Below are 27,951 nucleotides of genomic sequence, written 5' to 3' on the forward strand. Positions count from 1 at the left end.
AAATGAAGGCAACATAATTGACCTTTTACTGAAAGATAAGATTGACTCTTCATCAGAGATCTCGGTACAAGGTGACTTCTCTAATTATTTTCCCCCAACCAACAACCTTATTTCTCTGAGACTGGTAACCAGTTCACAAAGATTCCCCCAGGTAACTGCCCAAGTCACCCCTTTCCTCAGTTCCTCACCTGAAAAATGGGAGAGGTAATACTTCCTTTCCCCCACTTTCTGCCTGTTGGTCCCACCCATCAATCCAGTCACGCTTACATACCATTACAGTCTGCTAACAGCCATTTTTTCTTTAATAGTTATACCCTAACACCTATAATTTCAGCCAGGTTCCCTTCTGCAGCCTCCTCCTTTGTTTAAGTGGCAGCAAATGAGTTAAGCAATTCATTACAAACAAACTCCTGCTGTTTCAGAAAGAAGAGAGAAACAGCGAGAAAAACCTTGGTTATTTAACTGGCAATGCTTGTCTAACTCGCCCTGACTCTTCAGGCACTCATGATCATTTGTAAATCTGTACTTAACTCCTGTTCTCAACCTACTAAGTTTCCAGCTTCCATTAGCGACAATAAAATGCAATTTCAGCTGCTACTTTGCATGCAGAGCCACCTTAGTGCAAGATTCTGTTTTGTTTTAGGTTTTCGGTATTATTAAAGGATTAGCATTACAGTCAACTCTGAGTGGTAATTTCATAAGATATGAATTGGGGGATGAAAACTGAAGCATTTAACAAACCAGCTCTGTGGAGAGGCTCTAGACACAAGAAATCACAAACAAGAAGCCATTCGGAAAGTGGAAACTTCCCTGTATTATCCTGTATATAACCTACTCTCCGCTTAATGATCGCTGGGTTTCTGCTTCTGCCTCTTCCAGATAACCCGTGGAAGAGCAAAGCCCTGGACATGGCCTAGCCGCAGGTACATGCTGCAGTGTCTCCAGTGTAGAGGCACAGGTTGGGCCTCTCTACACTGCCATATACTGTCACGTCCTTCTGTGAGCCTGTAAGATACATGACCACCCTCTCCCCAAGGGAAGAAAAAAGAAAGATAAATTTCTCTGCCACATCAGTGAATGAAATCAGCTCAGTGACACATCTGATGAGCATGAGAGCCAGAAGTAGGAAGATAAAAACTTTTTTCCAGTTACAGCAAGTGCTTGGTCTTCCCTTAAGGGTTTTGATCTGCAGCCTCAAAAGTTGTTCATACTAAAATCCATTTGGAAAAAAATAAATTGGATGCTGATCACCAGCTCAGATGTGAGGGCATAGATGGCTACAAGGGCTACGCAAATTTGCTTGGGATCTCGAGGAAGATTGCAGCACCGAAGCTAAAATCCCAAAGATGCCACGTCCTATCTCAGAGCACGACTGAGCTGCAATCGCTTTTCTGGACTGCAAGGTAGGTGAATGTGCTGGGACATGAAGAGCAGTTGTTAATGTTGACTATTATAAGCATTTACATCATTATCTGTACACACAGTTCATTTTCACTAGCTTCATCTGCAGTACCTAGTGAATAATCCGCATGACTTGAGAAAGGATGAGCCATACCTGACTCCTGCTGAGGGGGTTTCTCCTTCTTGCTCACGTTGGTGTTGGCGTGAGATCTCTTGCGAATCATAGACATGAGAGACCTTTGGGGAAAATGAAACTGCAGGTTGTCATTCTGTCCTGTATTACACACCGTTAGAATGAACTTGAACACGACACACAAACAGCTTGCTTATACCTGATTATACAGCTACTTACAAAAGATTCATTTAACAGTTCCTGAATGCAGATGTGTGTACTGAATTACCCCCCACTAATGCCTCCCATCAAAATGCACCACAGAAATTTATTTCTTTTTAACAGACATTAGGCACAAATCAAAACACTCCAAGATTTGAATATTAAAAGACAGTGTCTCATTGTGACACATGACAAATTGAAGCTGCTCCGGCATAATAAAAGGAAGGAAGAGCTATGGATATTGAAGTGAAGTACTGTTCTCCAGAGGACACTTAAATATGGTGATCAGTATCTCCTCACCAACTCCAAGTTTGTAATTTTCTTACAGTGTCAAATAATTATCCCTTCAATACAGTCAAAACGTAAAAGTCCAGGCAAGGAAATAAGTCATCTTAAAGCCCAAGTATAAGCTCCTACAGGCACTTGATGTGTCCGTGGAGCCTGTCACTCCCTAATGAATATTGCTCCTTACGGAGTGGAGTCACCTCCCTGATATAAAGGGTCAAAACTCTGTCACAGAAAAAAGCAGCATCCAGTGCCGAGGCTCTGAAACCACCCCTACGCACGTAAACTTCACAGCGCCTGAAGGAAATATTCTGATCTAGCTACTACAGGCCTTAAAATGAATACTGTTATCTATTCCAAATAATAAAGGGCAGGGCACAAACTTAAACAAACCCCCCCACAACACCCTCACACGTTTAATTCATGCTACACGCCAGTGAGAAAGAAGCAAGCCAGCCAGATGAGTTTAACAGACATAAAAGGAGCAAAAGACCAAACACAATTGTTCAGAACATTTTAAGTTTAGGTTTCCAAAAAGAAAGCAAGATGCATAAAGGGATGAATTCTCCCCGCTAATCATCTCTATTCATATATTTAACACAGCAGTTAACAACACTCCTGTATGGAATTTTTATTACAGAAGGTTAGAAAGTGTCATGAAAGTCCATTTATTTTTAAAACCAAGCAGTCAACATGATGATTAGCTGAGTTCCTAAAATTAACTAAGCACACTTTAGGGCTTAGTTAATTACTTTGGGTCTAACGCCTGATACATCATATATTGTTCAGCGTCTTTTACAGTCCTTTGCAAAAATCATGCATAATTTTGATAATTTTGCCCGAGACTGCTTGATGATGGGGTGGTGATTTTTTTGTTGGGGTTTTTTTTTTTTTATTATTTTTTCTTTTTAAGTTATGAAATCAGTTGTGGGAACTCAACAGAGTCTGCATTTTCATCACCAGTATCTGACAAGAAGGGACACACAGTAATCCAACACATCCTTTGGTTCAAAGGGGTTTTCTTGGCAGTAGATTCTGACAAGCACTTCACAAGCCTATAATTATAGCTATCAGGTGAATAGAAAAAAAATAGTCTCCCAAATTTAGAGGAGACAGGTATCCCTCCTCTTCCAAAGTCACAGTCCGGACAATTTGTCAGGCTTGGCAAGGCAGCCACTCTTCAAAATTGGTCAGGGTGTTAGTCTGCTGGCAGGTGGGGCACAGAGCGTGTCCTGCTCGTAAAGAGTCCAAGACAGATGGAGAAAGTCTTTTTTTTCCTTTAAAGACATTATTCCTGCCTGGATGCAAGCTCATGTAACGTCTTCTGCTTCAGCAAAGCATTAATGCTGTGACCCTCGATTTAAGCACTTACCGTATAGGGTTAGGAGGAGGGGGAGGAGGAAGAGGAGGAGGGGGCGGCGGTGGAGGAGGTGGTGCAGGATTTTCAGACTGCTGTATTCGTTTTTGAAGTTCATCAACTGCGCAAGAGCAATAGAACAAATTAGAGCGAGATTTTGGTTCCTCATGTCTACCCTAAAATCCAACTCTGATGGTTTAAGCAAAAAAGCTACTAATTAACTAAAAAACAAACAAGACTAAATGACACAACTGCTAGGAAGTCCTATTTTTGGCAACGTTTTCTAGCAAGAACAATGACCTAGATGCACAGGATTCTCATTAAACCAGCTACCTCCAACCTGAGTTACTTTTGAAATGAAAATGACACTTTCCCTCACACAGGATTCTTCATAGAAGATGACAGAGCAGGGAAAAGTTGATCATATTCCTGCAACAGTCTATTTTAGAATGAACTAACATGAGATGAAAGAAATGAACATTTTCAGCTTCCAGACTTAATCTCTGTTTTGCTGATAGTCTGGGTTTTCCCCATAAAAATGGTCAAAAATGGGCGGTGGGCAGAATGGATTCTTCCTCTCCTGTTTTCGTGTCAGATCTAAAATGTGGAAATTACTTTCCTGCACTTGAAATGTTGTCAAATGCAATTAACTGGGGAAGGGCAGAAACAGAATAAAAAAAGTCTTAAATGTCTAAATTACAAAAATTCTTAGCAATTGTTCTGAATACAGTAAGAATTATGGCAGAAGTACAGAATACGATTTCCAAAGTGGATATGCTTCTTTGTTCTCATAATGATGGATTCAAATTAAAATTACGATCTTTAACATTTACTTTTTAAATTTAAAAAGGAAAAAAAAAAAAAATCAACTGAGTGACTTTAAATTACAGGTACAATCTTTACGCGGACAAATTCCTTCTGAAGCACGTATTCAGGTTATGTTTTGGAAAAGCGTGGCTATACGTGGAGTCTTACGTAAGGATGGGGCCTTTGGTGTCCTCTGATGGGGGCTCAAATGCTTCCCTGACCATACTTAGAACTAGCACCTGCTTAGGCCAAGAGCTGAACAAGGACTGGAAGCAAAGGCACATGCAAATACTTCACCAGCAACAGCCCCACATTCCCTATAGCGAGGCCACGCACGCCAGGGGCCCTTTTTAAAAGCAATTTTAAATCAAGAGCATTAGGTCAGAAATTTCCTCATTCAACAGATGGGATGATGCAGACAAGCCAGGCACCATCCTGAGAGCAACAGTTGCTCCCTCTGAAATATTCTGTGAATCTTTCCTGTCTGTATTCTTCAGGTGTTTGTTAGTTTAAATCTTAAGAGAAAGACACACACTAGCTAGCAAGACTGTTTCCTTCCTCTCAGTCACTTGATGTGAAACAAAATATTTGACTGAAGTACAGAGATTTAGACGCAAAATTCTCATGGATATGAGTCACAAAAGCCCACTGGATTTGTTTGGCTAACTCCCTTCGTAGGGCTCTGAAGGCAGGACTTACCTTTTTAGTATCCGTTTAATAAAAACAAACAAAAAACCAAACAACCCACACATCCTCTCACATCAGCAGAAACTGTTTTCTCACATGTCAACATGAAGGGCTAAATCATGTCTCTATTTTCACTGGTGTCTCCTACTGCAAGACTATTAAAGGGTTGGGTAGCTGGATAATTATGGGATGTTTTTGTACAATTCGTACAATGCAGACTCCACAGTCTGATAAATCACTGTCCACCTTCGCAAAACCAAACAAAAACAAAAAAAAAAGAGAGCCGAGTTATCCCATTTTATTTATTTCTAAAACTAGGTAAGAAGACACCTTTTGACTGAATACGAAGGATCGTGTCTTTCACTCAGAAACCCACTCACGTGTATATATCCATCTGTAAGACTCAGGGCAATTTAACAACAGCATTTTTATACCTTACAGAAGTTTTACAAGGTTATTCTTTCACACACATTCTGGACATGACTGTTCTGCGGTTGAAGGCAGTTGCTGTCCTTTGTCTTGTGAAGCACAGGTCTGGATCTTGGCTACACAAAAACTGTTGCTTTTGAGGTCTCCAACGTAACACATATAATTCTATTAGACGTGCACCGCTCACCCCCCACACTGCACCTCTAAAATGAAAATTATTACGTTATTTTACCTGAATGCTTTAGGTCTCTTGCTTTTTCTTCTGCGTTCTGACACTTAAGCTCTAGTTCCTTTTTATCTTCTTCCAAAAGTTCTAGCTGCTGTTTAAGGCGACTAATCTCCTTATGCAGCGCTTGATTCTCTAGCTGCTCTTCCAATTCTTTGATCTGCAGTTGGAAAACAATAATATTCATTACAATAAAAGCTATTTTCCGTCCTTCCTTTTGACAAATAACCCATTAGGGACAGTTATTCCTGAAAACTTGATGTTATAGTATGGCAGTGAAGTACAAGTCCCAGAAAGAGGACATTTTTGAATGAGAGCTGGACAGATTTTTCTGAGATATGTCAGAATTTTCTGTTATGATCCTCATTTGTTTTATCTCTTCTTCAGAATGCGTCTTCAGCTCCAAAGTACTTAAGCTAGACAATGTTCCCTTTTTCTTTTTACAGAGTTTTTTAATTAGAACTTAATTTCAGAACATTTCTTCATTTGAAGCACGAGAACATTGACATTTTAGTTCTCTTCCTGACTGCTTCCACTGGCAGGTTGGTTATTTAAACTCCCTTGTCTCAACTCATGCAGATGCCAGTGGATAAATTACGGAATATCAGGTGTAGAGGCAGCCTTCAGGTGCAAAGTAGCAATCACTTCCCAACTCCCTAAATATATACATTTGGCTCTAGACTTCAAGGAGCCAAAGCTGTAGAGGTTTTCTATGAACTGGAAATTATTCTTCCAAAATACTCATTCAGAAGCATGTGAGATTACGCAGAGTCTTAGTGTTGCTTAGCACAGGAACTGCCTACCTATTCCTAGCATTACTCTACTACCAGAGTTCTAAGAACAGGCCCCGCAGCTAACAGAAAATTCCTCCCCCCCCCCAGATACCCTTTTTATTACTCAACGTCCAAAATATTCTCCTGTCATCTCTTCTTCACTTCATGGAACTTGACTTAATGCTTGTAATTGCACTTTACGGCATCCAGAATAAAATATGTAACTAAACCAGAGCCTTCAGAGTGAAAAACCTTCAGGTTTTGTACTTCTGTCTTACAGTGACCCAGAATAAGGGAATCACAATCTTCTCTGAAGTACAGTTTCTGGATTGTGAACTCTTACGGGGGACAAGATCTCAAATACTTCTGAACATAACAAATACACGAGCCTCCTTAAATTCAGGAGGCTTTCAAATACTTCTGCATGAGATGAAAAGTAATCCTGTTTTACCTTTTGTTGGTGTTGAAGCCTCTCTTCTTCTAAGGTATGGGTTAGCTTAGCGTTGTCATCCAAAGCCTTTAAAAGCTGTTGATCAGGAGCAGAATTTTGCAGAAGCAACTGACTTTGCCTTTTCATCTTGTTTTGTTCAATAAACATCTGCCAAAACAAAACACCCCCCCAGCAAAAACAATAGTTAAGCACAGTCTAATGCTATCCTGGGAAATACGGCAATTGGAAAGAAAACAAAAAACCTGACATTGTGTTAATCTGGTAGATGTAGAGAGAAAGAGGGCGACAAGGAAGGGGAAAGGAAGTTCAAGAGCAAAATTGCAAGAGCTGAGCTCACACTGAAAGGAACCAGGTGTTTGCTGAGAGAACCTCCCACTGCTACACCTCAATGACCCACACATTGGCAGTGTTCAGAATTTAAATGCATCTCTGAATTTTGTTTCCTGGAAATAGGAACAAATGTGATCCCTATTCTCAGAGCTCTGGAGAGATTAAAAGAACTCTGGGTGGAGGAAAAAACATCTATGAATTCACAAGCTATCTCCTCAAAGGCATCTGCAAGCCTTGGCAAAAAGCCCACTTATTTGAGGGTTACCTGGATATGCAAATGTGGAGTGTCTTTGGGAAATGAATTTCAGTCCGTGTTTGTATAATCGGTGTATGCATTTGCCCCAGGAAAAGTCATTTCAGGGCGATTTCAGCCTTTTACTTCTGATGGTTGCATTTTTTCCTCTTCCCCAGTTTTATTTTTGATACACTGGTGGGGGTGCAGTGGGGAATCAAACGGTCTAGAGACATGACATTGATAAAAACATCACACGTTTCTCTTGGCTGCACCTCAGAGATGCAGAGGCTGCCAGCACACGCAGTTTCCACAAGAGAGATCTGCTCCTTTCAAACTGTTTAAGAACTTGGGGAGAAAAAAAAAAAAGCTTGCTTCCTGCCAAAAAAGATTCCTAGTGAATTTGTTCTGCATCTTGCCATCTCTTTCAGGTAGAAGGTTGTCCCCCCAGGTAACAAGGGTTTCCACTCTTGACAAACTCAGCTGTGCCTACTCTTACAGCAGAAATAGGGATCGGGTCAGGCTGAGCTTCCAGGTGAGTGTGCGCGGGTCAGCAGAGCGTGCCACTTGTGGCGGGAAAACAGAGAACAGCCTGAGAACACAGACACTCCCTCAGAGTGTAAAACACTGTTGTACAGCTCAGCAAAAGCAAGAAGATATTTTAAGAATAAAGTATTAGAAATACAAAAGTTCCAGGAGATCTTTTCAGGTTCCTATACTATTTATTCACAAACCGAAATTAAAGATACAACATATGGCTTCATCCCATCCAGTGCTACTGCAATGCTCCATGATTATTATTTTATTTTTTTTAAATATGATTGAATTTTAAAGAACCAGCAGCTGATGCAGATTTGTGGCAAGCATTCCATCCCACTTCAGCTGAGTCTTCTTAGCAAGTGACTCTCTCTCTGCTGTACATCGAGACGGAGAAGCCTACTGACCGCGCTGACCTTTTCACTCACCACGCAGCCTGCTTGACCCTGCGTGCCAAGAAGAGTCAAGTGACGCGGCCTTAATACTAATAAAACCTACAATGAACACTTCATTGGGCAAAGCTGTGCCATGGGGGTAGGCAATAAAGGACTGGAAGTATTCGATGAAGAGGAAACAATGAATACAGGCTCTAGGACTATACTTAGTTATAAAAAAAAAAGGAAAACAAGTTTACGGCAATACACAGGGTACTGTGGCATGGCGCAAATGTGCACTGGACATCAGCTCCCGGTCCCAAAATTCTGGTAGTCAAACCAATTATGCCTGCATTACCTTACACTAGTAGGGCTGTGGCAAAAACAATTCAAAGGCCAGAGAAGTTCAGAATCAAAGCTCCCCACCCGTAAAGGTTTGCCTTTATATCACAACCCATCTACTTGGCTAACATTTTATCTTCTTAAAAGAAACAGCATCTTTGAAACATTATACTTTAGAAAGGCCTCTAAATCGCTGCTAAAGAACTCAGTGCTGTCTCAAAAGCCTCCTGCTTTCCCGTTAAGTCAGTCGGAAGTTATTTAACCCTGACAGAAAACATCTCTCCAGAAGACACCTTTAGCAAACATCGCAGTTTACCTACTGTGTACTTTCAAAGCAAAGTGAAAACTTGGGTTTCGTTTTTTTGGAATTTGAAAAGTATTTTGAGGTGATAATTCCAGGGTTTTGTTTGCTGAGTTTCTGCCACTAAAACCAACAGAACAGAGTTGTTCCAGCTTGAGGGAGCAGAAAGCTTGAGCAGATACTTCACCAAATGTAGAAAATTCATATTCACTTTGTTTCATGCTCCTCTGCAACAAAATGAAAAAAAAAATCCTCTTGAAGAATTGTGTGAAAACCTTTTCATTCAGAAGCTTTCACATGAAGTCCTGCATTTTCAATTAGTTTTATAAATTCATTTCATGACATTGCAAATATGTTCCTGCTTACAATAGATGCAAAATGTATTTCTCCACCACAAAAAAAAAAAAAATTGTTGCTTATAACTTAATGCTGCAACCAGATACAGGGGAATCAATTTCTCACGGGGAGTCCCATCCGTTTCAGAAGTTACTTACACACACGTCCTTGAAGTATCAGCATATTCTAAACGGGGGGAACAAAACTAGACAAGATGGTCATAACAGATAAAGCAGGAAGAGAGCTGGTGATGAAGTGATTGCAAGTCTTTAAGAGGTTGCTCCGTGTGTTTGACATGGGACAAAAAAAGACCGTTAGAAATTAATTCTAATTTAAAACAATCAAGTCCTGCTGCAGCAGGGCAGAAATCTGACTGCCTGCACAAGCCTGAATATTAATTAAAGTGACTGCTGAAAGGACAAAACAGCTACTAACAGGATTATTTAGACTAGGTGGAATTTAACCAATTGATGGATTAGTTCCGACTTTGCCACCTGCTAGACAATTATCTGCAGAGTATCCCAATCAATGCTAGAAACTTAAGTCGACGCTGGAAGAATCTACTGAAACCGCGACTGCAACTAAAGGCAGATGACAAAGGACCACAGTTTGCTTACATTTACCATTTTCATTTACAAAATCTCCAAGTGTTGTGCAAACCAGCTACCTCTATTTCCCTCGTGAATTTACAAACAGAAGCTCTGAAGTGCAGGAAATATGGGATTTAGCCACTTTCCACTGCCCCAGAATTGGGGAGGGGGAAAGAGTAGGGAGTGAAATCCTGAAAATAACAGAAGTTTTTTTCCTTGACCCTAATGGGGCCACACCTCATTCTCAGACCGCTGCTCTAACCATTACCCTACAGAGCGTTTGCTGCAGCTGTTTTCTGTTTACACCAGAGCTGAAAAAGGAATTCTTCCTCATTAAAAAAGTTAGAAAGCAACTCTGTTAGTGTCAAGTCCCTGGGAACTTCGATCCTCGTTCAAGTAGCATTCGGGGTCTAACTGGATGCTTTCCAACTAACTCCTCGCCCAGGAGCAAAATGAGGCCAAAGGAAATGCTTTAATATCCGTATGTTGCTACATTTCCATCTACACATCATTTGGGTACTCACTCCGTGGAATAACTTTTTTGTCTTGGCTACAGTTTGAAGGGAGAAGAATGTCTCAATACGGCAGCACTCCTATAATAAGTTAATCATTGATTGCATAAAGTAAAATAAAAATCAGTGGCAAACAGTACCCGCTATGAATAGAATAACAAAAGGTACGTAGCAAGGCAGAGTCTGATTTCAGCCCTTGTCAGCACCACTCCATCCCCTGCACATCCGAGGGAGAAATCAGTAAGTCATCCCCATGGAGCCGGAACCCACTCATTTACATTTATTATAGTTTACAGGAGTCTTTTGCATTATGTGTGGATTTTAGTTCAATGGCTAATCAGGAAAAAAATATATATATACTCAAACTTTGCAACTGCTTAGCTGTACTGTATTATTAAGGACACCTGGGCTCGTGAGCTTCACTGCATGTAAATATTACAGCAGGAAACAATGGCTAGTGGAGTTTTTTGATAGAAGAGTTGAGAAACAGATGTATCTTATTAAAACACATTAAGAAACACACGGTTTGGACACTGACCTAGAAATGCTCTCTCTATACTCAGGCTCAATGCTGCACATCAGGCGATGATATCAGCCTCGTATGAGTTATAAATCCCTTGTGGTTTAGTGGGTTCATAGGTGTCTGAAGTGCTACTCAGGAAAAAAGCTACAACAAATAAATGCGTTCTGCAGTTAGGACACAATCTAGAAAAAATTGTGTGCTGAAGTAAGTGCATGTGGCTTTACTATGATCTGAAAATTTTTTATCCAGTGCATGTGTTCTTCCTGGCCTGGGAACTGCTTCTACGGAAAGCGACCGTCCCACGATGTCAGACAGAACGAGAAGATGACCCAAATGGCTAATATCAAGGGCATGGAGGGCACAGGACAAGACTCTAACAAAAAAAACCCAAAACAAGTAGGACCTATGGAACGTATGAAGTACGGAAACCAGAGCGATGCATTTCTGGCAATGTGCTGTGACCTTCCTAGACTTCCTCCTTCAGAGGAGCCAAAGACTAACCTGAGTTGGATTTTCAAACTGCCACAAAAAACCAAGCAACATTATCACAAAAAAGGACACATGCACAGTAATGGGCAGACAACAGTCACTCCTCTCTCTAGATGATTCATAATATTTTATGGTTAATAGTTTTTATTAAGACCTGCATCAATTTTAGACCAATAAAGATGCAACACAGTTGCTTTAGTTATTTGGTCAACTGCCAGGCAACTTCTGTAGGGACTATTTCTGAAGAGCTACAAGAGGTAGCATCAGTAAGTTTTGTGGCTCAAAAGAAGAGGTCTAATTCACCCACAATGGGGGAACTGGAGTAGATGAGTTAACCTATTTCTTGTCCATCACTTGCTTCTCACCACAGAGGTGCTTGGAGCTTGTATTCTGAGTGTGAGAAAACTGAGTCCCCATCAGCATTCCGACTTCCTTAAAAACCACAGTATTATTTATTTTACCAACCTCTTCTGTACAAAAGCGTTTGTCAAACTACAGCGCTCATTCTTCACTTATGAGGCATAACTGCCCATGCTCAAAATAAAGGGGAGAAAAAAAATAATCTCTATTGTCACTTATTTCTTCATTTCCTGCAGTTAGCGATTTTCTTTTTGCCATGGTAGAAGTATAGTGATACATTCTATAACGCTCACATTTTTACAGCATTTAGACACCATCTAATATATTCAGAAATAGATCATATACCACATGAAAAAAGAGGAAACCTCTTCACTTTTTTCCCCCCAATAGATTAATTGCCTGAACAAAAAAAAAGATGGGGAAAAAAAAAAAAAGAAAGAGATAGAGACCAAAGAGATGGTTTCCTAGAGCATACATCTGTTACCATTTCACAAGCCTGTTCTTGGGAAAAAGCTTGATGAAACGTATTACCGTTACATCATGCTTCAAAAGTGGTAACATTCAAGCTCAGGAGAATTCAAGTACTAACCACTTATCATGTCTTTTTAATTATTATTTCCAGTTCAGTCAGCTGGACTGCAAATTAATTATCTTCAGATACTAGTTGCTGTTGAACTATCTTTGGTAATGCACAGAGTGTGGTAATTGTAAGCCCAGAGCTGCTCCATGGGGGCTGGTTTTGCAGAATCCACTCACAGATGTAGCACGTTAATGCAAAAGTCCTCACAAATTAACCCAAAAGGTCACAAATGAATCTCAGGAAGCGTTCTTTGGGAGCTCATGTCATCGAGATAACCAAATCCATTGCACGCAACCTCATGAGTAGTGCAGACATCTGTTAAGAATGACAATAATTTTTCCTAAGTCTTACAAAATGATAGCCACCTTTTACCTTTCAATAAGGGAAGCTTCATTCCCAGATTAAGTGGTGTCAGCTGTGCGCCGGCCCAGGTATGGGATGGAGGCATTTTGAGGTTAACAAGTTAAATGCAAACATGTTGTTGTGTAATAGTTACTTAGAAACACAGACATAGGTATATAGTATGCTGTTTAAATGCATTGGTAAGTATTGAGAATTGGAGGAAAAGTCAAGGAAAAGATGAACAATGCACATTACAGATTCACGTTATTTTTTGAATCCATCTGGATCACAGTTGCTTTGAACGCAGCCTTTCAATCTCTCAAACCATGAACTACTTTACAGACAACCATAAACACTCGGGAAACCCTTCATTTTTTCCCCAGTTGTGTGTTTTGAGAAAAAGCCTAGGCTAGCCTCAAAAGTGAGAGGAAACCCAACACACCTGCTTAGCAGTTTGACACCTCATTTCTATTTATCCAAGACAAAGAGGATAGAAAAAAACAGCTCAGTGCTAACTTTGAGCGCACACTGCCTCTCCTCCGGGAGGCTTCCAGAGTAACTTTAGGTGCAGGGGTTGTCCCCATGCCAGCACCCACGACAGTAATATACTGTTCACTTTACAAAATATTGTTGCAAGGCAGGATGTATGCTTAATAAACCATTTATGCCAGTTTATTTTGTTAAACTCCTGGGATTTTTACATTGCTAAGACTTCCAATTTACTTCTCTGACTGTGTTCCTCCCCTTTTGGCTTGCTTTGGCTGTATGTATTTTATTTTGCTCATCTCTGTGGAAGAGTGCTTTTCAGGGCTAGCCTCTATATTCTTGCGATGGCCTTCAAGATACTCTCTGCCTTCCTTTGTTTTCTGATAAACGGCTCCACAAAGAGCTGAGAGATCTTAAAGTGTCTCTTAAAACATGACACTAGAATTCTGGTTAAGCTTGCCAAGATTCCTGTGTTAACAACCCTGTTTTATTCAGGTAGGTACAGATTCTTCCATGCCCCCACCCCTTACACACTCTATTTACTTAGTTCTTTTATGCAGATTCCTGTACCTTTCACAATGGATTGTGACTCATTTCAAACCCTCTTTCTTTTTCCTTCCCCCTCTCCACACCATGGCTGACAATATTTACTCAGTTTCTTTAGAACCTCTAAAGAGCATGAATTCTAATGTTTGAAGTTGGATCATTTTTGATTAATTAAATATATATTATGGTGGTGCCAGCAGCATGACTATAATTAAAGCTGTATTGGATTATTTTTTTTTTTAATCAAAAGCTCTGATTTTCAAGTGTTCGCTCACTCCTATATGTGCTTGCGCCCTCCTCCCTCTCTCGCTCCTTGTCTTTCCTTTCGCCCCCATCTGCGTTCGCTTCTGCACACACGCTCACCCGCCCCATTATCTCTCACACCTGCACTCCCAATTGCTCACGTTCTGTGGCAAATCCTCCTGGCTTGGCAGCAGGGCAGGACGCAACGGGCATCACTTCGAACAGCAGCTCTCGCCAGCCGCTCCTCTGGTCTCCTCCCATCGCAGACATAAGCCAACCCCAGGAGGGAAAAGCTAGAAGATGAAGCCACGCTATGGAGAAAGGGGTTCATCGGAACACATGGGCCAACTCTCCCCCACTCAAGGCAAGCTTTGGATACCTCAGCCCCTTTGAAAGGCAGCGTGCCCACCACCAAACCAGCCCTCCACAGGCAGCAAGTCTGTATTTCAGTGAGCTAAAACACACATCTAGGCTGTTTGAGATGTCACAAACAGTAACATGAAACACAAAAATATGCTGTTCTGAAGTCTACGCCGTGGTGCTGTGGTGACGCTCCATTACTCGGAGCCTATTTCCTTTCTCAAAGCGCTCCAGAGGAGTCAAGCACAACACACTGAACGTGCAGCATTGCCTTTACTCAAAGCTATTCCTTCTCTCAACGCTGCACAGCTTATCGCAACCAACTTCTGCAAAACTCAAGCAAAAATCTAGCAAGATTTTTTGTTTTTTTTTCAAGAAACGTTATATAGGGACAGAGGAAACTTGTGGCCGATGAAAGAAAGCAGAAAATCCTTGCACATCCCTGGCACAATACAAACAGCTCCTGTAAGCACATCCTAGAAACCTCAGCTCTCAAAACACAGCTGTGACCTTCTGGCATGATCCATGCGAGAGGACGCCCAAACAACCTCACCCCAGCACAAAGCTTTGCTGCTGTCGATGCAGCCATGGGCCAGAGCCTGTCCCTCTAATGTCTCCGGACACTAAGGGGACACCATCAATGCAAAACCAGGCCGATGATGGAATTTTAAAGTAATTTGGAACGCTACTAGCTCCCCAAACACAACTGTGCAATGCCTTTGTTGCCAAATGCTCCTGTATTTTAAAAAAAACTTTCCAAAAATCTTTCTGACTACCACGATACCATAGGAAGAGAGTAGGTACACAACGGGAATTCTAGCGCAGGCCTGAAGTTCAGTGCTGTAATGACTCAGTTTTGGATGGGAGAATGTCATGAAATGAAAAGCCTCAACGGAAGAGGTATGCTGTCAATCTGCAACAACAGGGGCCCACGTTTTCGGAAGAGATAATAACTAGATAATGCCAAAAATCAAGGAGCACTCATTTGCAAATAATCAGCATTTTTTTGGCATTTTCCTTAAGAGCTTGCTTGTCGTTTTGTTATTCAAATACAAAAAGTACTTTAAATGTCACCTTTCAAAATGTATAGGTGTCTGAATAGTACAGTTATGGATCTAAGAGAAGCAACATTCTGGGCCCAGAGTATCAGATTATACTCTTTTATGAGCTGAAAACCAGTTTAACTGCACATTTATATATTACTCATTTCTGAGAGATGTAAGACATTTATGTACAATCTTCTGTTGTCAGTTAATGAACAGAAGCACATAATTGTTCTGTACTTCAGAAGATAAAGCAAAGCAACAGGAGGAGCTGCAAGACACACACTGTAATAATGCATGGTAAATGAACATGCTCAACATTCTCAGAAACTTTTCTTAAAATAACAGCGCTGCAGATATTACAGTCAACAAACACCGCTAATGAAACAATAATGCCTGTGCAATCTCAAGAGGTTTAAAAAAATTGTGTTAGAAAAATAGTTATCATAAAAGCATAGATAATGAACAAATACAGGTTTCCTAAAATTTAAAAATAGTTGCAAGAAGGTAATATTTTATAGCACAGACTGGTAACAGTCTTGAAAATATCCAAATGAATACTTAATAAGCACAAGCAATATGTTGTTTAACAACTTTTGGTCACTAATAAATGTCTCTATCTTCAATAAATTTGAATGGAATTTGCAGATCTCATTTTTATTACTGAAAAACCACAGTGAGCCTTTGATCAAATGTAAATGGCCAAGTGGCACTGAAGGCACGGCAAAGGGAGGCGTCCAGTTCTGCTCAGCATCTCACCAAGCTCTGTAAAAGCGGAGTTTGGAAGAGGCTGCATGTGCAGTCTCTTTGATTTCAGAAATCACTCTGCTTGAGTGACTTGTCTCCCACATCTCGACTCTAACAGCCTCCTGAAACGTCCATCTCTATACCTAAAATTTGGAAGTTAACAGAACATTTTAATAATTTTCATTTCTATCATTTCTTATTCCCTTTGTGGGGGGGAAATGTGTCAGCTACTTTAGCTACGCCTAAAGTACAGTTAATTTTTCAACATGTGGCAAGAGACAGGCAACAACAGGTAGGAGACTGCAAGTATGTATATATACACAAGGTACATAAATTTACATTGACTTCAATCACAAGGTGACTCATCAAACGACTGAAGCTTCAGTAGTGGAACTGATAAAGCAGTAGTTCATCAAAAACTAGGTTATACCATATACCTGTATGAATGAAACAGGATCTGCCAAAGCTTAATACGCTTGAATTTGCAAATACCTTTCCCCTTTAGCACGAGCACCCAACCCTGTTACCAAACGCAAATTTTCCTATTAACAGAAAGAGAACTTGATCTGTACCTAGAAGTTACTAGGGTTCTGCAAGTTAGCTCCTTCAGTGGGTTTTCCAAAGGGTCAACGGAGTGACCTTGCAAAGGAAAGAACAGGAAAGAGTGGCAAAAGGTGGAATGAGGAGAAAGGGAACCAGTACCCTTGGCCCGGGTGCCCTGAAGTTCTCCTGCCTTTGTACACAGCACAGAGAGAGCGCTCTCGGGCACGAGAGAGCGAGTGCAAGCAACATTGAGATCAACTTCCTCACCCCTAGCTTCCAGATTTTCAAAGTTGTTTACAGTTTAATCTCAAACCTCACAAAATTCATTCCGTTTAAAACATTGCTATATGATTCTGTTCATATCCAAAACACTCAAATACCCATCAAAAACCCACAAGAATAAAAGAACACAGTAAGCCTATTCACTGTTTTCTATACAGGTTCAAAACGCATATATGCTCTTGCTTACAATCACTGACTGAACGCAGTTAGATGTACAGGAGTTACCAAATACATTATTTAACTTTTTAAGAGAGAAAAACAGCAGCAGCAAAGACAAAAAGCAAAAGAGCCCTCTATTCTGACAAAGCTGACTTCCTGAAGGCTAAATACCTGCTTGCTGGCAGCCATGATTTTAAAATCTAAAATCCACTTCATATCAGATGTTTCCCTTATTTCAGTACTGGTGAATCATGTAGGTTTTATATATAATGGGTTTCTTTAAATCCGAGCTCCCTGAAAAGTGATTACTTAGGAAGCCCAACCATTAATAAAGAAAATATTGATGCATGGCTGTGCAGAGCTCTCAAAATCCAGAGTGCAACCAGAAAAAGCACTTAAGTGGAAAGAAAACATAAAACAAACTCCGGATTTTATAGGGCTGCAGTCTATCAAGAGAATGAGAGAGTTTGTCAGCATTTTCTAAGGCAACAACCAGCCATTGCATAATGCTACCCAGTAATTCATTTTCCTCTTTGGGAGTTAATACCTTTTCCAGAACACAGAAACAGGTTTTTTTCAGCCTGAATGCTCCCTGCACTAGGTTAATCAAAAGGCATATGTTAAACAGCAGCTAAACTTGCACAATCCTCAATATTGTATTTTGCAACATTTTTTTTCGTGAGTTCACATATTTTTTCAGGAAAAACACAGGGCTTCAAATTGTATCACTAGAAAGGTAGCTAATCCTTCCCAGACACAACCACTGCATATACCACACTGAAATGTTGTGGCTGACTAAGCCCATTACAAATTTAAAACCTCGCTTTAAAAGGGGAAAGAGGTAAGACTGCGTGGATAATTCTGAAGTGCTTTACAAATGCTGTTGAAATAGTAAACCCATTTTACGGATGAAATACAGATGTTAGCTAAGTCGTATATGGACATTCAAAGACATCTTTTGTACGAGAGCTGGGAATTGAAATCAAGTCATCTACGCTGGCAGGTTTTTGCCCAGTTGCAATGAGTTCTTTTTACAAGATCCCTTTTTCTTGACTACTCACCTCTTGTGCAAATGACTCTGCTTTCTTCCGCAGGTTCTTTTCCAGTTCAAAGTTTACGTGAAGCTCTTCATATTCCTCAACTGCCAGCACAGACACTGTTCATATGAATAAAACAAGATCAGAAGGAAAAGTGGAATGGATCAAAATAAGATGAAAGTACTGCTTGATTTACCCAGATAAGCTGTTATTCCCCAGCACCATGAATCCCTGAATGAAGGTATAACTTAGTTTTACATTTCTGTGTACAGTCCCCTTTGCAATTTTTGTCCTGTTTGCTCTAAACCTCACAATATAGAGATGCACAATTACTTATTTTCTGAACAGTGTAGTACTCCTCTCCCCTAGACTCAAAACTCCAGTAACGCGTGTAGCACAGGCCGTATTTCACCTCTTTGGATGTGAGCAATCAAAGCCTCAAGAGAGCCTTGTTGAACCTATCAAAGATTACTATGCTATTCTGGAGGCATCTGTATTTGCCTGCCTGGTTTGAGTGAGGTTTGATGGGTGCCTTCACAACAGAGATTTAAAGAAAAAAGCAGTTGCTTTTTGTGTTGCCTGTATTTAAACTGTGCTCACAAAAGCAAGGCTAAAGCTAACTGTGCTTCCCCAAAATATTCTGAACCGGCCTCAATCCAGGACAACAAGGATCATTTGTAAGTACTCAAGCATCATTTATGCTTAACATGTCTCAGTGACCACTGGAATAAGCTTTAGCTCTAACTGGCTGAAGACTAGTTTGCAGGATGATCATGTTGGATTTCTAACACTGTCCTACATAAGTTCTGTGCTTCTTTGGAGACGAGCATACCAGTTTTTAAAGCTACATACAGTAAGTGGTAGTTCAGAGTGTGGGATACACATTCCAGACCACCTGACTCTCAAAATTACGTTAATTTGCAAAGACAAACCACAACAAAAAAAACCCCAAACAACCCACACACTTAGAAAGATTCAAGATAAATTCCCCAACTCTGACTGAAACATACTGATTACACAGCTCCAAGCCAGTGCCACACAGACACCGAATACAGCAGGTATTGAATAAATACTTTGGTACTCATTTCAAACATAGAAAAAAATCCTGTTTTATTTGCCTGTGCATCAGGACCTAACCTCATATAACACCTCCTTCCTGAAAAACAGGCAAACGTGAAACAAGGGGTTGTTCTTTTTTTGATTGTGCTTAGAAAAAAGAAAACATATCAGAAACATTTGATCTGCCACACTATCCCACCAAAACCTTCTTCAAGCCCGTCTGTCTAATCAACCTTTGCAAAGTTTGGTGTTTCGAGAGTCTTCAAGTACTGCCTGTCACAGACGCAAGCAATGCAGACACATGAAAGAGGTAAGAGATGAACACTTGGCGGAAGCTTACAGAATATACCCTACTATGCAAACCTCCTCTCCCTATGCTGACAGACAGCTGCAGCACTCGTAGAAGATGAGACACTGGCCCCCTGAACAGTAAAGGAAAAAGATAATCATTTCCCACTAGAACTTCATACATTTCTCTGTATTCAAAACTCAGCTCTTTCCTTGAAAACATGGACTATGCTGATTTTGGACTTTTTTCCAAAGAAAAAGAGAATATTATTAGCAGAAGGCCATGGCATGATTGGAGTCTTCACTACTCCAAAGATTGCACTTATCTTCTGTATTTTCACTACGTAGCTGTGGCTGTTTCCACAGGTCCTTCCGTGTGAAGGGGCAGCCCTGGCCATTCTCTTCACTGCCTAACAAACGTTTCAGAAGTCCTGGGAGACGTCTTAAGAGCTTTTTATTTATCCTCCCAGGTGAGCAAGTAAAACTTGCACAGGAACAACGTGAAGATAAATCAGAATAACGGTGAACGCGTCTGAAGACCTCCAGGATGTATTGTTAAGGTGCGGCTGAACAAATAACTAAATGCTTTTGGAAGGTAGAACAAGTAAGGTATCAAGACAGGCAGGCATTAGAGGCCAGGCCCATCGTCTTCCACTTCAGGAAAATATGAAACAGCCAAAGAGTCTTTTATCCAAACAATTTTTAATTTTACAAAGCTAAATCAGCAACAAGAGAAAAGGGCACAGTAATCCAAGGCACTAAAGTCTTTACCCTCCCCTCTGAACTACCTTTGGGTCAACTATTTCTCATGGGAAGCACTCACCTTCATTAAACAAAAGCTTTCCTTTTCTGAGCCCTGTCTTTGTAGACTTTCTCTGCTTTCCTTCCATAACTTGGAAATCCTGTTTATCTCATTCCCAGCACTCTTGCCTTTTTCTCATCATCCTCTGAACTTGCAAGTTGCTAAGTCTTTAGATATTCAAAATTATCAGCTGTGTCCCAACTAAAAGGAAGGCAATGTAATGATTTAGGAAAACTGGAGATTAAGGTTTGAACTCCATCTCTGAAGGACTGCCTTCCTGTCCCAGCTTGCCACTTATGCCACAGAGCAAAAAGTTTTTCTATTCTCACATTAAACCTGCTATTTACAGTGTCACATTTTCCTGGAGCAGAGACAATCTAGAATAGTCTGTGTGTTTATGCAGTGCCTGCAGCAATAAGGCCAAGTGTCAGATCTGGATCAAGTCACTGTTCTGTAACCTACTCTTTGTACTACAATATAAAAGCTCTGAAGCTTCTGCAAAGGATGTAGCAAAATGTTAGAGACCACCCACCTCTGTTACACTTCTCCAACAGTTTTTGCTGCTTATTAACTTCTGCTGTCAAAACAGCCTTTTCTTCTTTCACTTTATTCCCCTAGAAAAGCGTAAAGATCAAAAACAAGAGTATTTTCGTTAGTGGCGTAAGGCATATAGCAAGACATAAGGCAAGCAATATTTTGCTTTCAATAATTCTGTTTCTTAGGTTTGCCTTGATCTTAGGGTTTCCAGTGGGATGGAAAGCACTTTTACCCCAAATCACAGACCCCATAACAGATGGCATTAAAGGGTTATGAACTAATCCTTCACATGGGGCTCCCATGGCCCAGTTTGATGGCACGTACGAGTCACAGCTGCAAATATACATCTTTAGAACATTTCAGGATGAGGCACCATAGCACCTCGTTGATAAGTTACTAGCTTGCCCTTGACTGTTTGCATTTTAATATAGTCAGGCTGCTGTTTTAGTTTTTTTCCTGGGCTCTGTTTATTGTCCAAGAGCTGTCAGCTGTGTCTTTCTGAATGCAAGTGTTGCATAGACAGGAAGAGCCACTAAGTCCTGATTTGCATCAGTACATGGCTTATCCACTTTTCAAGCAGGAATGAAACTGTGCTGGCTCAAAAAGCCAATTTGCTGGTCTAATTACCATGACAGGGCACTGCCAATGGCTAAACTCAAGGATATGCTCAATGAAGTAGCACCAGTGATTAAACTGGACATTCTCCAGAAGTATTTCTTGCACATCACAGGTTTAAGGAAATAAAAAAAAAAAGCCCGCAGGCTGTGATGGGTGAGGGGTTGTCAGGAACTGGAGATGAGAGTTATAATTTGGGCATTAAAACAGATCATGAAAAGTCATGTGCCAGCAACAGCAGCAGACTGGACTCTGACGTAGAAGGCCTCTTCTAGGCATATGCCCTAAGTGGTCCATCATATGGGCAGGCTGGCAGGACTTGCGATTAGATAGTATTCAATTAACTTCACAACTGAGCGTTTTTAGCAAAATTAGATACAAAAAGTACTGACTACACACTAACGTGGTCTCGCCTTCCATGGTACAATACATACTTCTTCAATTACTTCTACAAGTTTGCACCTCAGGTTTTCCAGTTCAATGGCTAAGGTCTTCTTTTCCTCATGAACAGATATGATTTGATCTCGCAGCTCTACAGTTTGAGGAAGGAAATGAAAAATATATTTTATTCTCAGAAGAAAACAACAAAGTGAATGTCATAGCAATGCAAGTACAACCGAATATGAAACACCTTAACTGCATACAAAGCATCAGTTGTATTCAAGGTACATCCTCAATAATTTAGGGACTTTGCATAAGTGTCAAGTAACAGATCTATAACTGGGCCACAGTTTCAGATTTACTCTATTGAGGTAGGCTGCCTTGTTCAGCACTGCCGTCTTTATTTGCATTCTGAATGATTCATTCCCTGCCATAACGGGGCCAATCCTGCCACCACAGAGTATCCTCAGTCCTACTCAGGAGACTGTCACATCACAGAGACTCTGGTACGGAGGTAGCAGAAAGCAATTTTTGACAGGCGTCCTTTAGAACAAATTAATGCACTTCAATTCTTTTTGGATCATGAGTTCTTGTCACAAGGGAAATAAACAAAACAACAGGCAGTTAATACTTGGGAGGTTTTCACTGAAGAAATTGTCCTGAACAGCTGCCAATTTATAGTCTTTGTAACATTATGTGAACAGAGTCAGAATATAACCTTTACTGATGGAAGAGCTAATGCTTGTAATTTTCCCCTCAGAATTTTTGTTCCTTAATTATCAAAATATGAAATAAATTAAATTCACAATGGAATAAAACATTTGATTATAATCACTTCTTAACAGGAGATCAGTTTGCATACATAATATATCAAGGTTTAGGTTAACATAAAAACACCGCAAAAATATAAATTTATTGATATATATTAGCTTGCAGTAAGTGCTCTCATTCCCCACCTGCTTCCAGTATTTCATAGCACTGCTGTTCATTGAATACCAGCCACGAGTTGAGAAAATTGTCGCTAATCAATTGCAGATGATGATGACATGCTGGATGTCATTCTGTTTGGTCTCACAACCTGAAAAGGTTGATTCTACTCCAGCCCCCCCCCATCCCCAACTCAGGAGCCTCGGATTTATTTTCCTCCAAATTAAAGGCACACACATTCTAAAGTAAATAAACACACTTGTTTTCCCAGAAGATTCTTGAACCAAGTTGTCTGCTTTATGGATTTGTGCCTTCTAGTGAAATTAAGAGGAAAAAAAAGGTCTCACTGAAATTTCTGGTTGCTGGACTAGGTCAGGTCTAACAATATGTATAACAACCTCATACAGAGAAGAAAGCATATCCATATAACTAAATCTTTGTAAGTGTCCACAAGAAACGTTTCTTTTCAGATACAGGGTATGCACTAAACTGCTCGACTAATACAGTGTAGTTTTCAGTTCTCATTATATCCAAAAGGTCACCTAAAAAGAAAAAGAAAACCCAAAACCTACAAATGAATTTCAGGTACTGCTCTGAGACCGCTCTACACTTCGATTAGGAACTACAGCTTTACTATCACCTTTCCCGAACGTACGAGATAGCAAAAACAGAAAAGGTATCTGAGGGACAAAATTTTATCCCTTTAATAAATAAAAGATTTTAATCAAAGAGCCTCAGATTGTACTACCTTATTCGTATATCCTTACAGAAAAGTGGCGGGAGGGAAGGAATCATTCCAAGAACCTTTCAGTATTTTGTTGAATGGTAAGAAGGCTAAAAGGCTTCCAAGGTTTCCAACACAATGCCCAACTCCTTGGAATCATAAACATGCATATAAGAGCAGTTCTCACCTTGGGCAACACCAGAAAGCATTAAGGGGAGTTTTGAAAACACATCTTTCATTGCATATGGTCTTTCACTTAGCAGGTAAGCCAAGGTGTAACTTCAGGTTTTTCCCTGCAGATGAACGCCGTGCAGCTTGGCTTAGGCTAGGGACACAGCCCTAACGCTGCCTTCTGGTCCACCACAGAGATCTGATAAATCTCTCTGCTACCATACGCACGCACATGCTTCTCTCCAGGCACAGCAATGGAATATCTTCTCCTACAGCTAATGCGATGTCAATGCTTTTAAAAATACTCAGCACTTGTAAAAGTAAGGTCATTAACATTTAATGATAAGGCCAAAGAGAGGAGCAGAAGCCAGGAATTCTAAATCCTTTACAACACACCACATTTCGTTCTTTAATGACTTCTTCATCAAGACAGAAAGCATATGCATCAGAGCTGCTCTTCAAATGTTTCTCTCATTTGACCCTGCTACCCTCCTAACCACGTTCTCTGATCTGCAGCCAGAGTCTTTGCTCTCTTTAAATGTATCCTTGACATCCTTCTCTAATAAAAGACAGGAGGAATTCCAGATTTATTTCCGATTCAGATGGGTTGCATGGTGTGGATCACACCGCTCTCCTCTCTTCCCGCATCTATAGGATGGAAAACTGCTTATTATAGATGTGTACTATGACATCTTATTTCTTGGGTGGGATTTTTTTTTAAAGCATTTTTACAACACTCATTCTTTTTTCTCAGTGATACTCTGTGCCACTTCATTAAAGCTGCTGCATTCCAACAGAAAACAATTAACAAGGTCAGGCTGAAAGTTCAGGAAAGCTGCACTTACACATCATTTGTTATTGCAACTTACTATCAGAAAAAAGTGAAAGCTTTTTTTTTCCCCCAAAAGTGAACCACTTAATCTCTCTCTATCACCAAATGAAGAATGTATTTTTTTAATATTATGATATAACAACATACAGAATCACGGTGTCTTCATCACAGAGTTAGACAAGAAAGGAAGGCAGATTTTGGATTACAGAAATAAAAATTGCCTTTCAAAAAAGAACCAGAAATTTCTTAATAAAGCACAGATTTCTCTTACCAGTGTACTTCCGTGTTCCCAAGCTTTGCTGTTGTACCCAGTACAACAGCCCCTTTTTAAGTTGCTTCTTTGGGAATAGCTCTGGAATATGAATGGAGTTTGTGCACACAAAGGTACATAATGGAAATAGAAATGGAGAGTCCTGTCTTACAGGCTTTGAAATAGTGCCATTGCAGTTCAAGCAATGCCAAGGTGACCTTGTCCTTCTGCTTAACTTTTACTTTGTTAAGGATCTGAAGAAATATTTCTTTCAGTGCCTCAGTAACATTGAACTCTTAGCTGTGTAGATACCATTTTGCATCATAACTTACTTTGCAAGCTGTATATCCACCATATACATTACACAGTATCGCTACAAGCCTACCATGTTCTTACAGTCCTTCCTGGAAATCCTTTGATGACCCCTCTCAGAAGCATGGCTCGGAGCCAGATGGATCTCTGGTCCAAACCAATACTGCCATTCTTTAGACAACTTTTGCCTTGTACAGTGGTGTAGGCTCAGCAGCAACACTCACCTTTCATTTGCTGCTGACAATGCACGGAACTGCATGATCCAGAGTTCGCTTCTGTATCTGCGGATGAATCGTCCCCATCAATGTTAATCTCTTCAGTGATAATTTCTGGGCCCAGTTTTGCCATATAAAGCATACTAATTCTTTTCAAGGTCTTATTTTCTTTGTTCAGCTGAAAGTTGAGAAGCACAAACAGTAAGAAGCTAGTTAGTCTGTCTTTAAGCTGCTGTGCAAGGAAAAAAAAAAGTCAACTGTATTTTTTTTCCTCCCTTATCATTAAAAGATCTATCAAAGACGACAAAGCGACATTAGATTAAATGCTCCATTCAACATTAAAATGGTCTGAAGATGGGAAGCTTGTCCTCTTTCTCCTCTGAGGAGGCTTGAATTCAACATGATGCTTCATCCATGCCCTTCTTTCCTTGCTCGTAATTCTGACTAATACATACCCTGTGTAGGATCAAATCAAATCAAATCAACTATCAAGTTTACTTAATGCTACACATTCTTTGTGATAGCTGCTTCAGCTCCTTACCCTTAAGCATGTACCAGCACCAACAGGAGCCCTCACTGAATGACCTGAAGAAGGGCCTGTGCTCCTGAAAGCTCATCTGGTTTTGCCAGCTATATCAATTGGTCAAATGAAAATTCTTACCACCTCCTCTGCCCTGATTTTGCTTATAAACTACAAACACCACAACTACTATACTCCCAGTCATGGCAGAATTACCTCAAAATTCTTTTGAATTATTTTCAATTCTCCAGAATTACTACTGTAGAATCAGTATATGTAAGATGAAAACTGTATCATAAACCAATTCTTTATTGGTCAAACCACAAGTCAGAAACCACTCTGGGCTGGATGCTTAAACACGTGCCTGGTTGGTAGACGATACAGAAGAGGTTCTATAAGGCATCTCGTCTTGACCAAGGTGCCAGGAAAAACTAAACAACAGAGACTGCTGCAAATGTTTCATTCTCATAATTTCTTTCACAGTTCTGCATCCAGACACCCCATGCCAGCAGGTCTCAGCAAGCTCAGCACAGTCTCAGGGGTGTTGAGGCATGTACTGGGGTGACTGCCCACCCACCAGCCAAGCATTCCCTGCATTCAGGTCTAAGAATGAGTTTCAATTTCCTACTAATGACGTACAACATGTTCAAGTCAACATGCACTTCAGAAGTCCAATATTTACCTGGAAATAAAACATATACTGAACAGTTAAGCTGACCTGGAAGTTTTACCTAAGCAACCATCTTTGATCCCGTATTTCCTCAGCCCCCCCAACTACGGGAGATTTACTCAAGGATTTCTTCATCTCATTCCCAAAGAATGAAACTGAGGGAGTGGGAAGGGTGGTGTAAGGAACCTTATTTCGTCAGCTCACAGTAACAAACAAATCAGCTTTGGCAAAGCAAGCCCATGGGGTAAAGCTAGTCTTTGAACTGCCCCTGTATGTGCATTACAGGAAAAGCACAGAAAAGAAAAGTTGCATAAATATGTTCATTTTCTTACTTATATGCTGATTGTCTCTCTTATAAATTCTAATATAGTGTCATTATGCAAACAATTAAGTAAATACCTCCAGAAAGTACATTGCTAATGCATCTAAATTAAAGTGATTTCTTGCTGGTGTGATTTTTACCATATCTAAGGATGTACTTTGGGCAGGGGATGGGAAGGGGGAAAAGAAAAAAAAAAAAAAAAGAAAAGAAAAAAAAAGGCAGTCAGCATTGCTAATGAAATTTGGTTCAAAATTGCTGTAATCCATTTTCTGATGAAGTGGCTCAGATGCATTTTACACAACCAAAAATATATAACAGAGAGATAAAAACATTCTTTAATAATAATGCACTTCTGATGAGATGGAATATAGAAAATTACACACTCGCTAAATTCATCAGACTAGACGCAATCAACAGAGCAGCGGAGGTCACCTTTCCCCTGCCCTCGCTTTGCTTTCATAAACAATCACCTGAAATGTAATGCAGTGGTTGACTTTTTCCATTTGATTTAGACACTGAAATGCTCATTATTGTTTTATATCTCACACAGGACAGTTCTAAAACTTGTTTTCCATTTAACCTAAATGCATATAAAGACTACATATCAAGATGGTGGTCCATGACTTACTGTTCCAAAACAGAACTAAATTAAAATGTTGTTGGTTTTTTTTTTTTCTTTAAAGGCAGGAATTGTATTTTGCATCTTGCATATGGCTTACAGTTTTTGCCACTTCAAAACAATTTCACAGATCTGCAAGATTATATGAAAACTACACGGGACATGCACACAATCTCAAGTTAAAAAATAAAAAACAAATCAGATGAAACAGAATCATCATAATTCTTCTCACCTTAGAAGCCAAAGCCTCAGCACTTTCACGGCACGTCTTCTCAATTTCAAGATGGTTCTGAATACAGTTTACTTCCTCAATAACCATGTGAGAAACTAGGGGAAGAGTTGAAAAATTAGTCAGTATTTTCCTGCATTTGACACATGAAGTTGACACATGCATCCCATGATCCGAAATATTACATCTTTTTCTGTTAACTTTCTATGTAAGCATTTCAAATACAGGCAAGTATGTACTTAGATAGTCTCCATGGGTAGAAACTGTTTTGAACACTGAATGTCTGGTTCATTGCTTTAAGCAACTCTCTCAAGCCACGTCTGCAGCATTAGAGGGGGAACTGGAGAACTGAGCATAAGCTTATGGAGGTAGAAGGCCAGCAGGAGCCCCCCTGACCATCATCATTCACCATCTTTATTTCATTAACACTTGAG

At 40.1% G+C, this 27,951-nt stretch overlaps 1 protein-coding gene across 2 annotated transcripts in view; it reads right to left on the reverse strand.

The window, feature by feature from the left end:
* Positions 1-27,951, reverse strand: part of SHTN1 (shootin 1) — a 67,249-nt gene that overhangs the window by 16,817 nt on the left and 22,481 nt on the right. For both annotated transcript variants that reach the window (XM_074591339.1, XM_074591340.1), the window contains exons 4-12: positions 27,521-27,615; positions 25,167-25,335; positions 21,780-21,877; positions 20,726-20,807; positions 18,069-18,163; positions 6,751-6,897; positions 5,533-5,686; positions 3,393-3,498; positions 1,556-1,638 (exon numbers count right to left, since the gene is read on the reverse strand). In XM_074591339.1, coding sequence (XP_074447440.1) covers positions 1,556-1,638; positions 3,393-3,498; positions 5,533-5,686; positions 6,751-6,897; positions 18,069-18,163; positions 20,726-20,807; positions 21,780-21,877; positions 25,167-25,335; positions 27,521-27,615 — 1,029 coding nt within the window. The remainder of the gene's footprint in view (positions 1-1,555; positions 1,639-3,392; positions 3,499-5,532; positions 5,687-6,750; positions 6,898-18,068; positions 18,164-20,725; positions 20,808-21,779; positions 21,878-25,166; positions 25,336-27,520; positions 27,616-27,951) is intronic.

Source organism: Larus michahellis, chromosome 6, assembly GCF_964199755.1.
Source record: "Larus michahellis chromosome 6, bLarMic1.1, whole genome shotgun sequence".
Lineage (NCBI taxonomy): Eukaryota > Metazoa > Chordata > Aves > Charadriiformes > Laridae > Larus > Larus michahellis.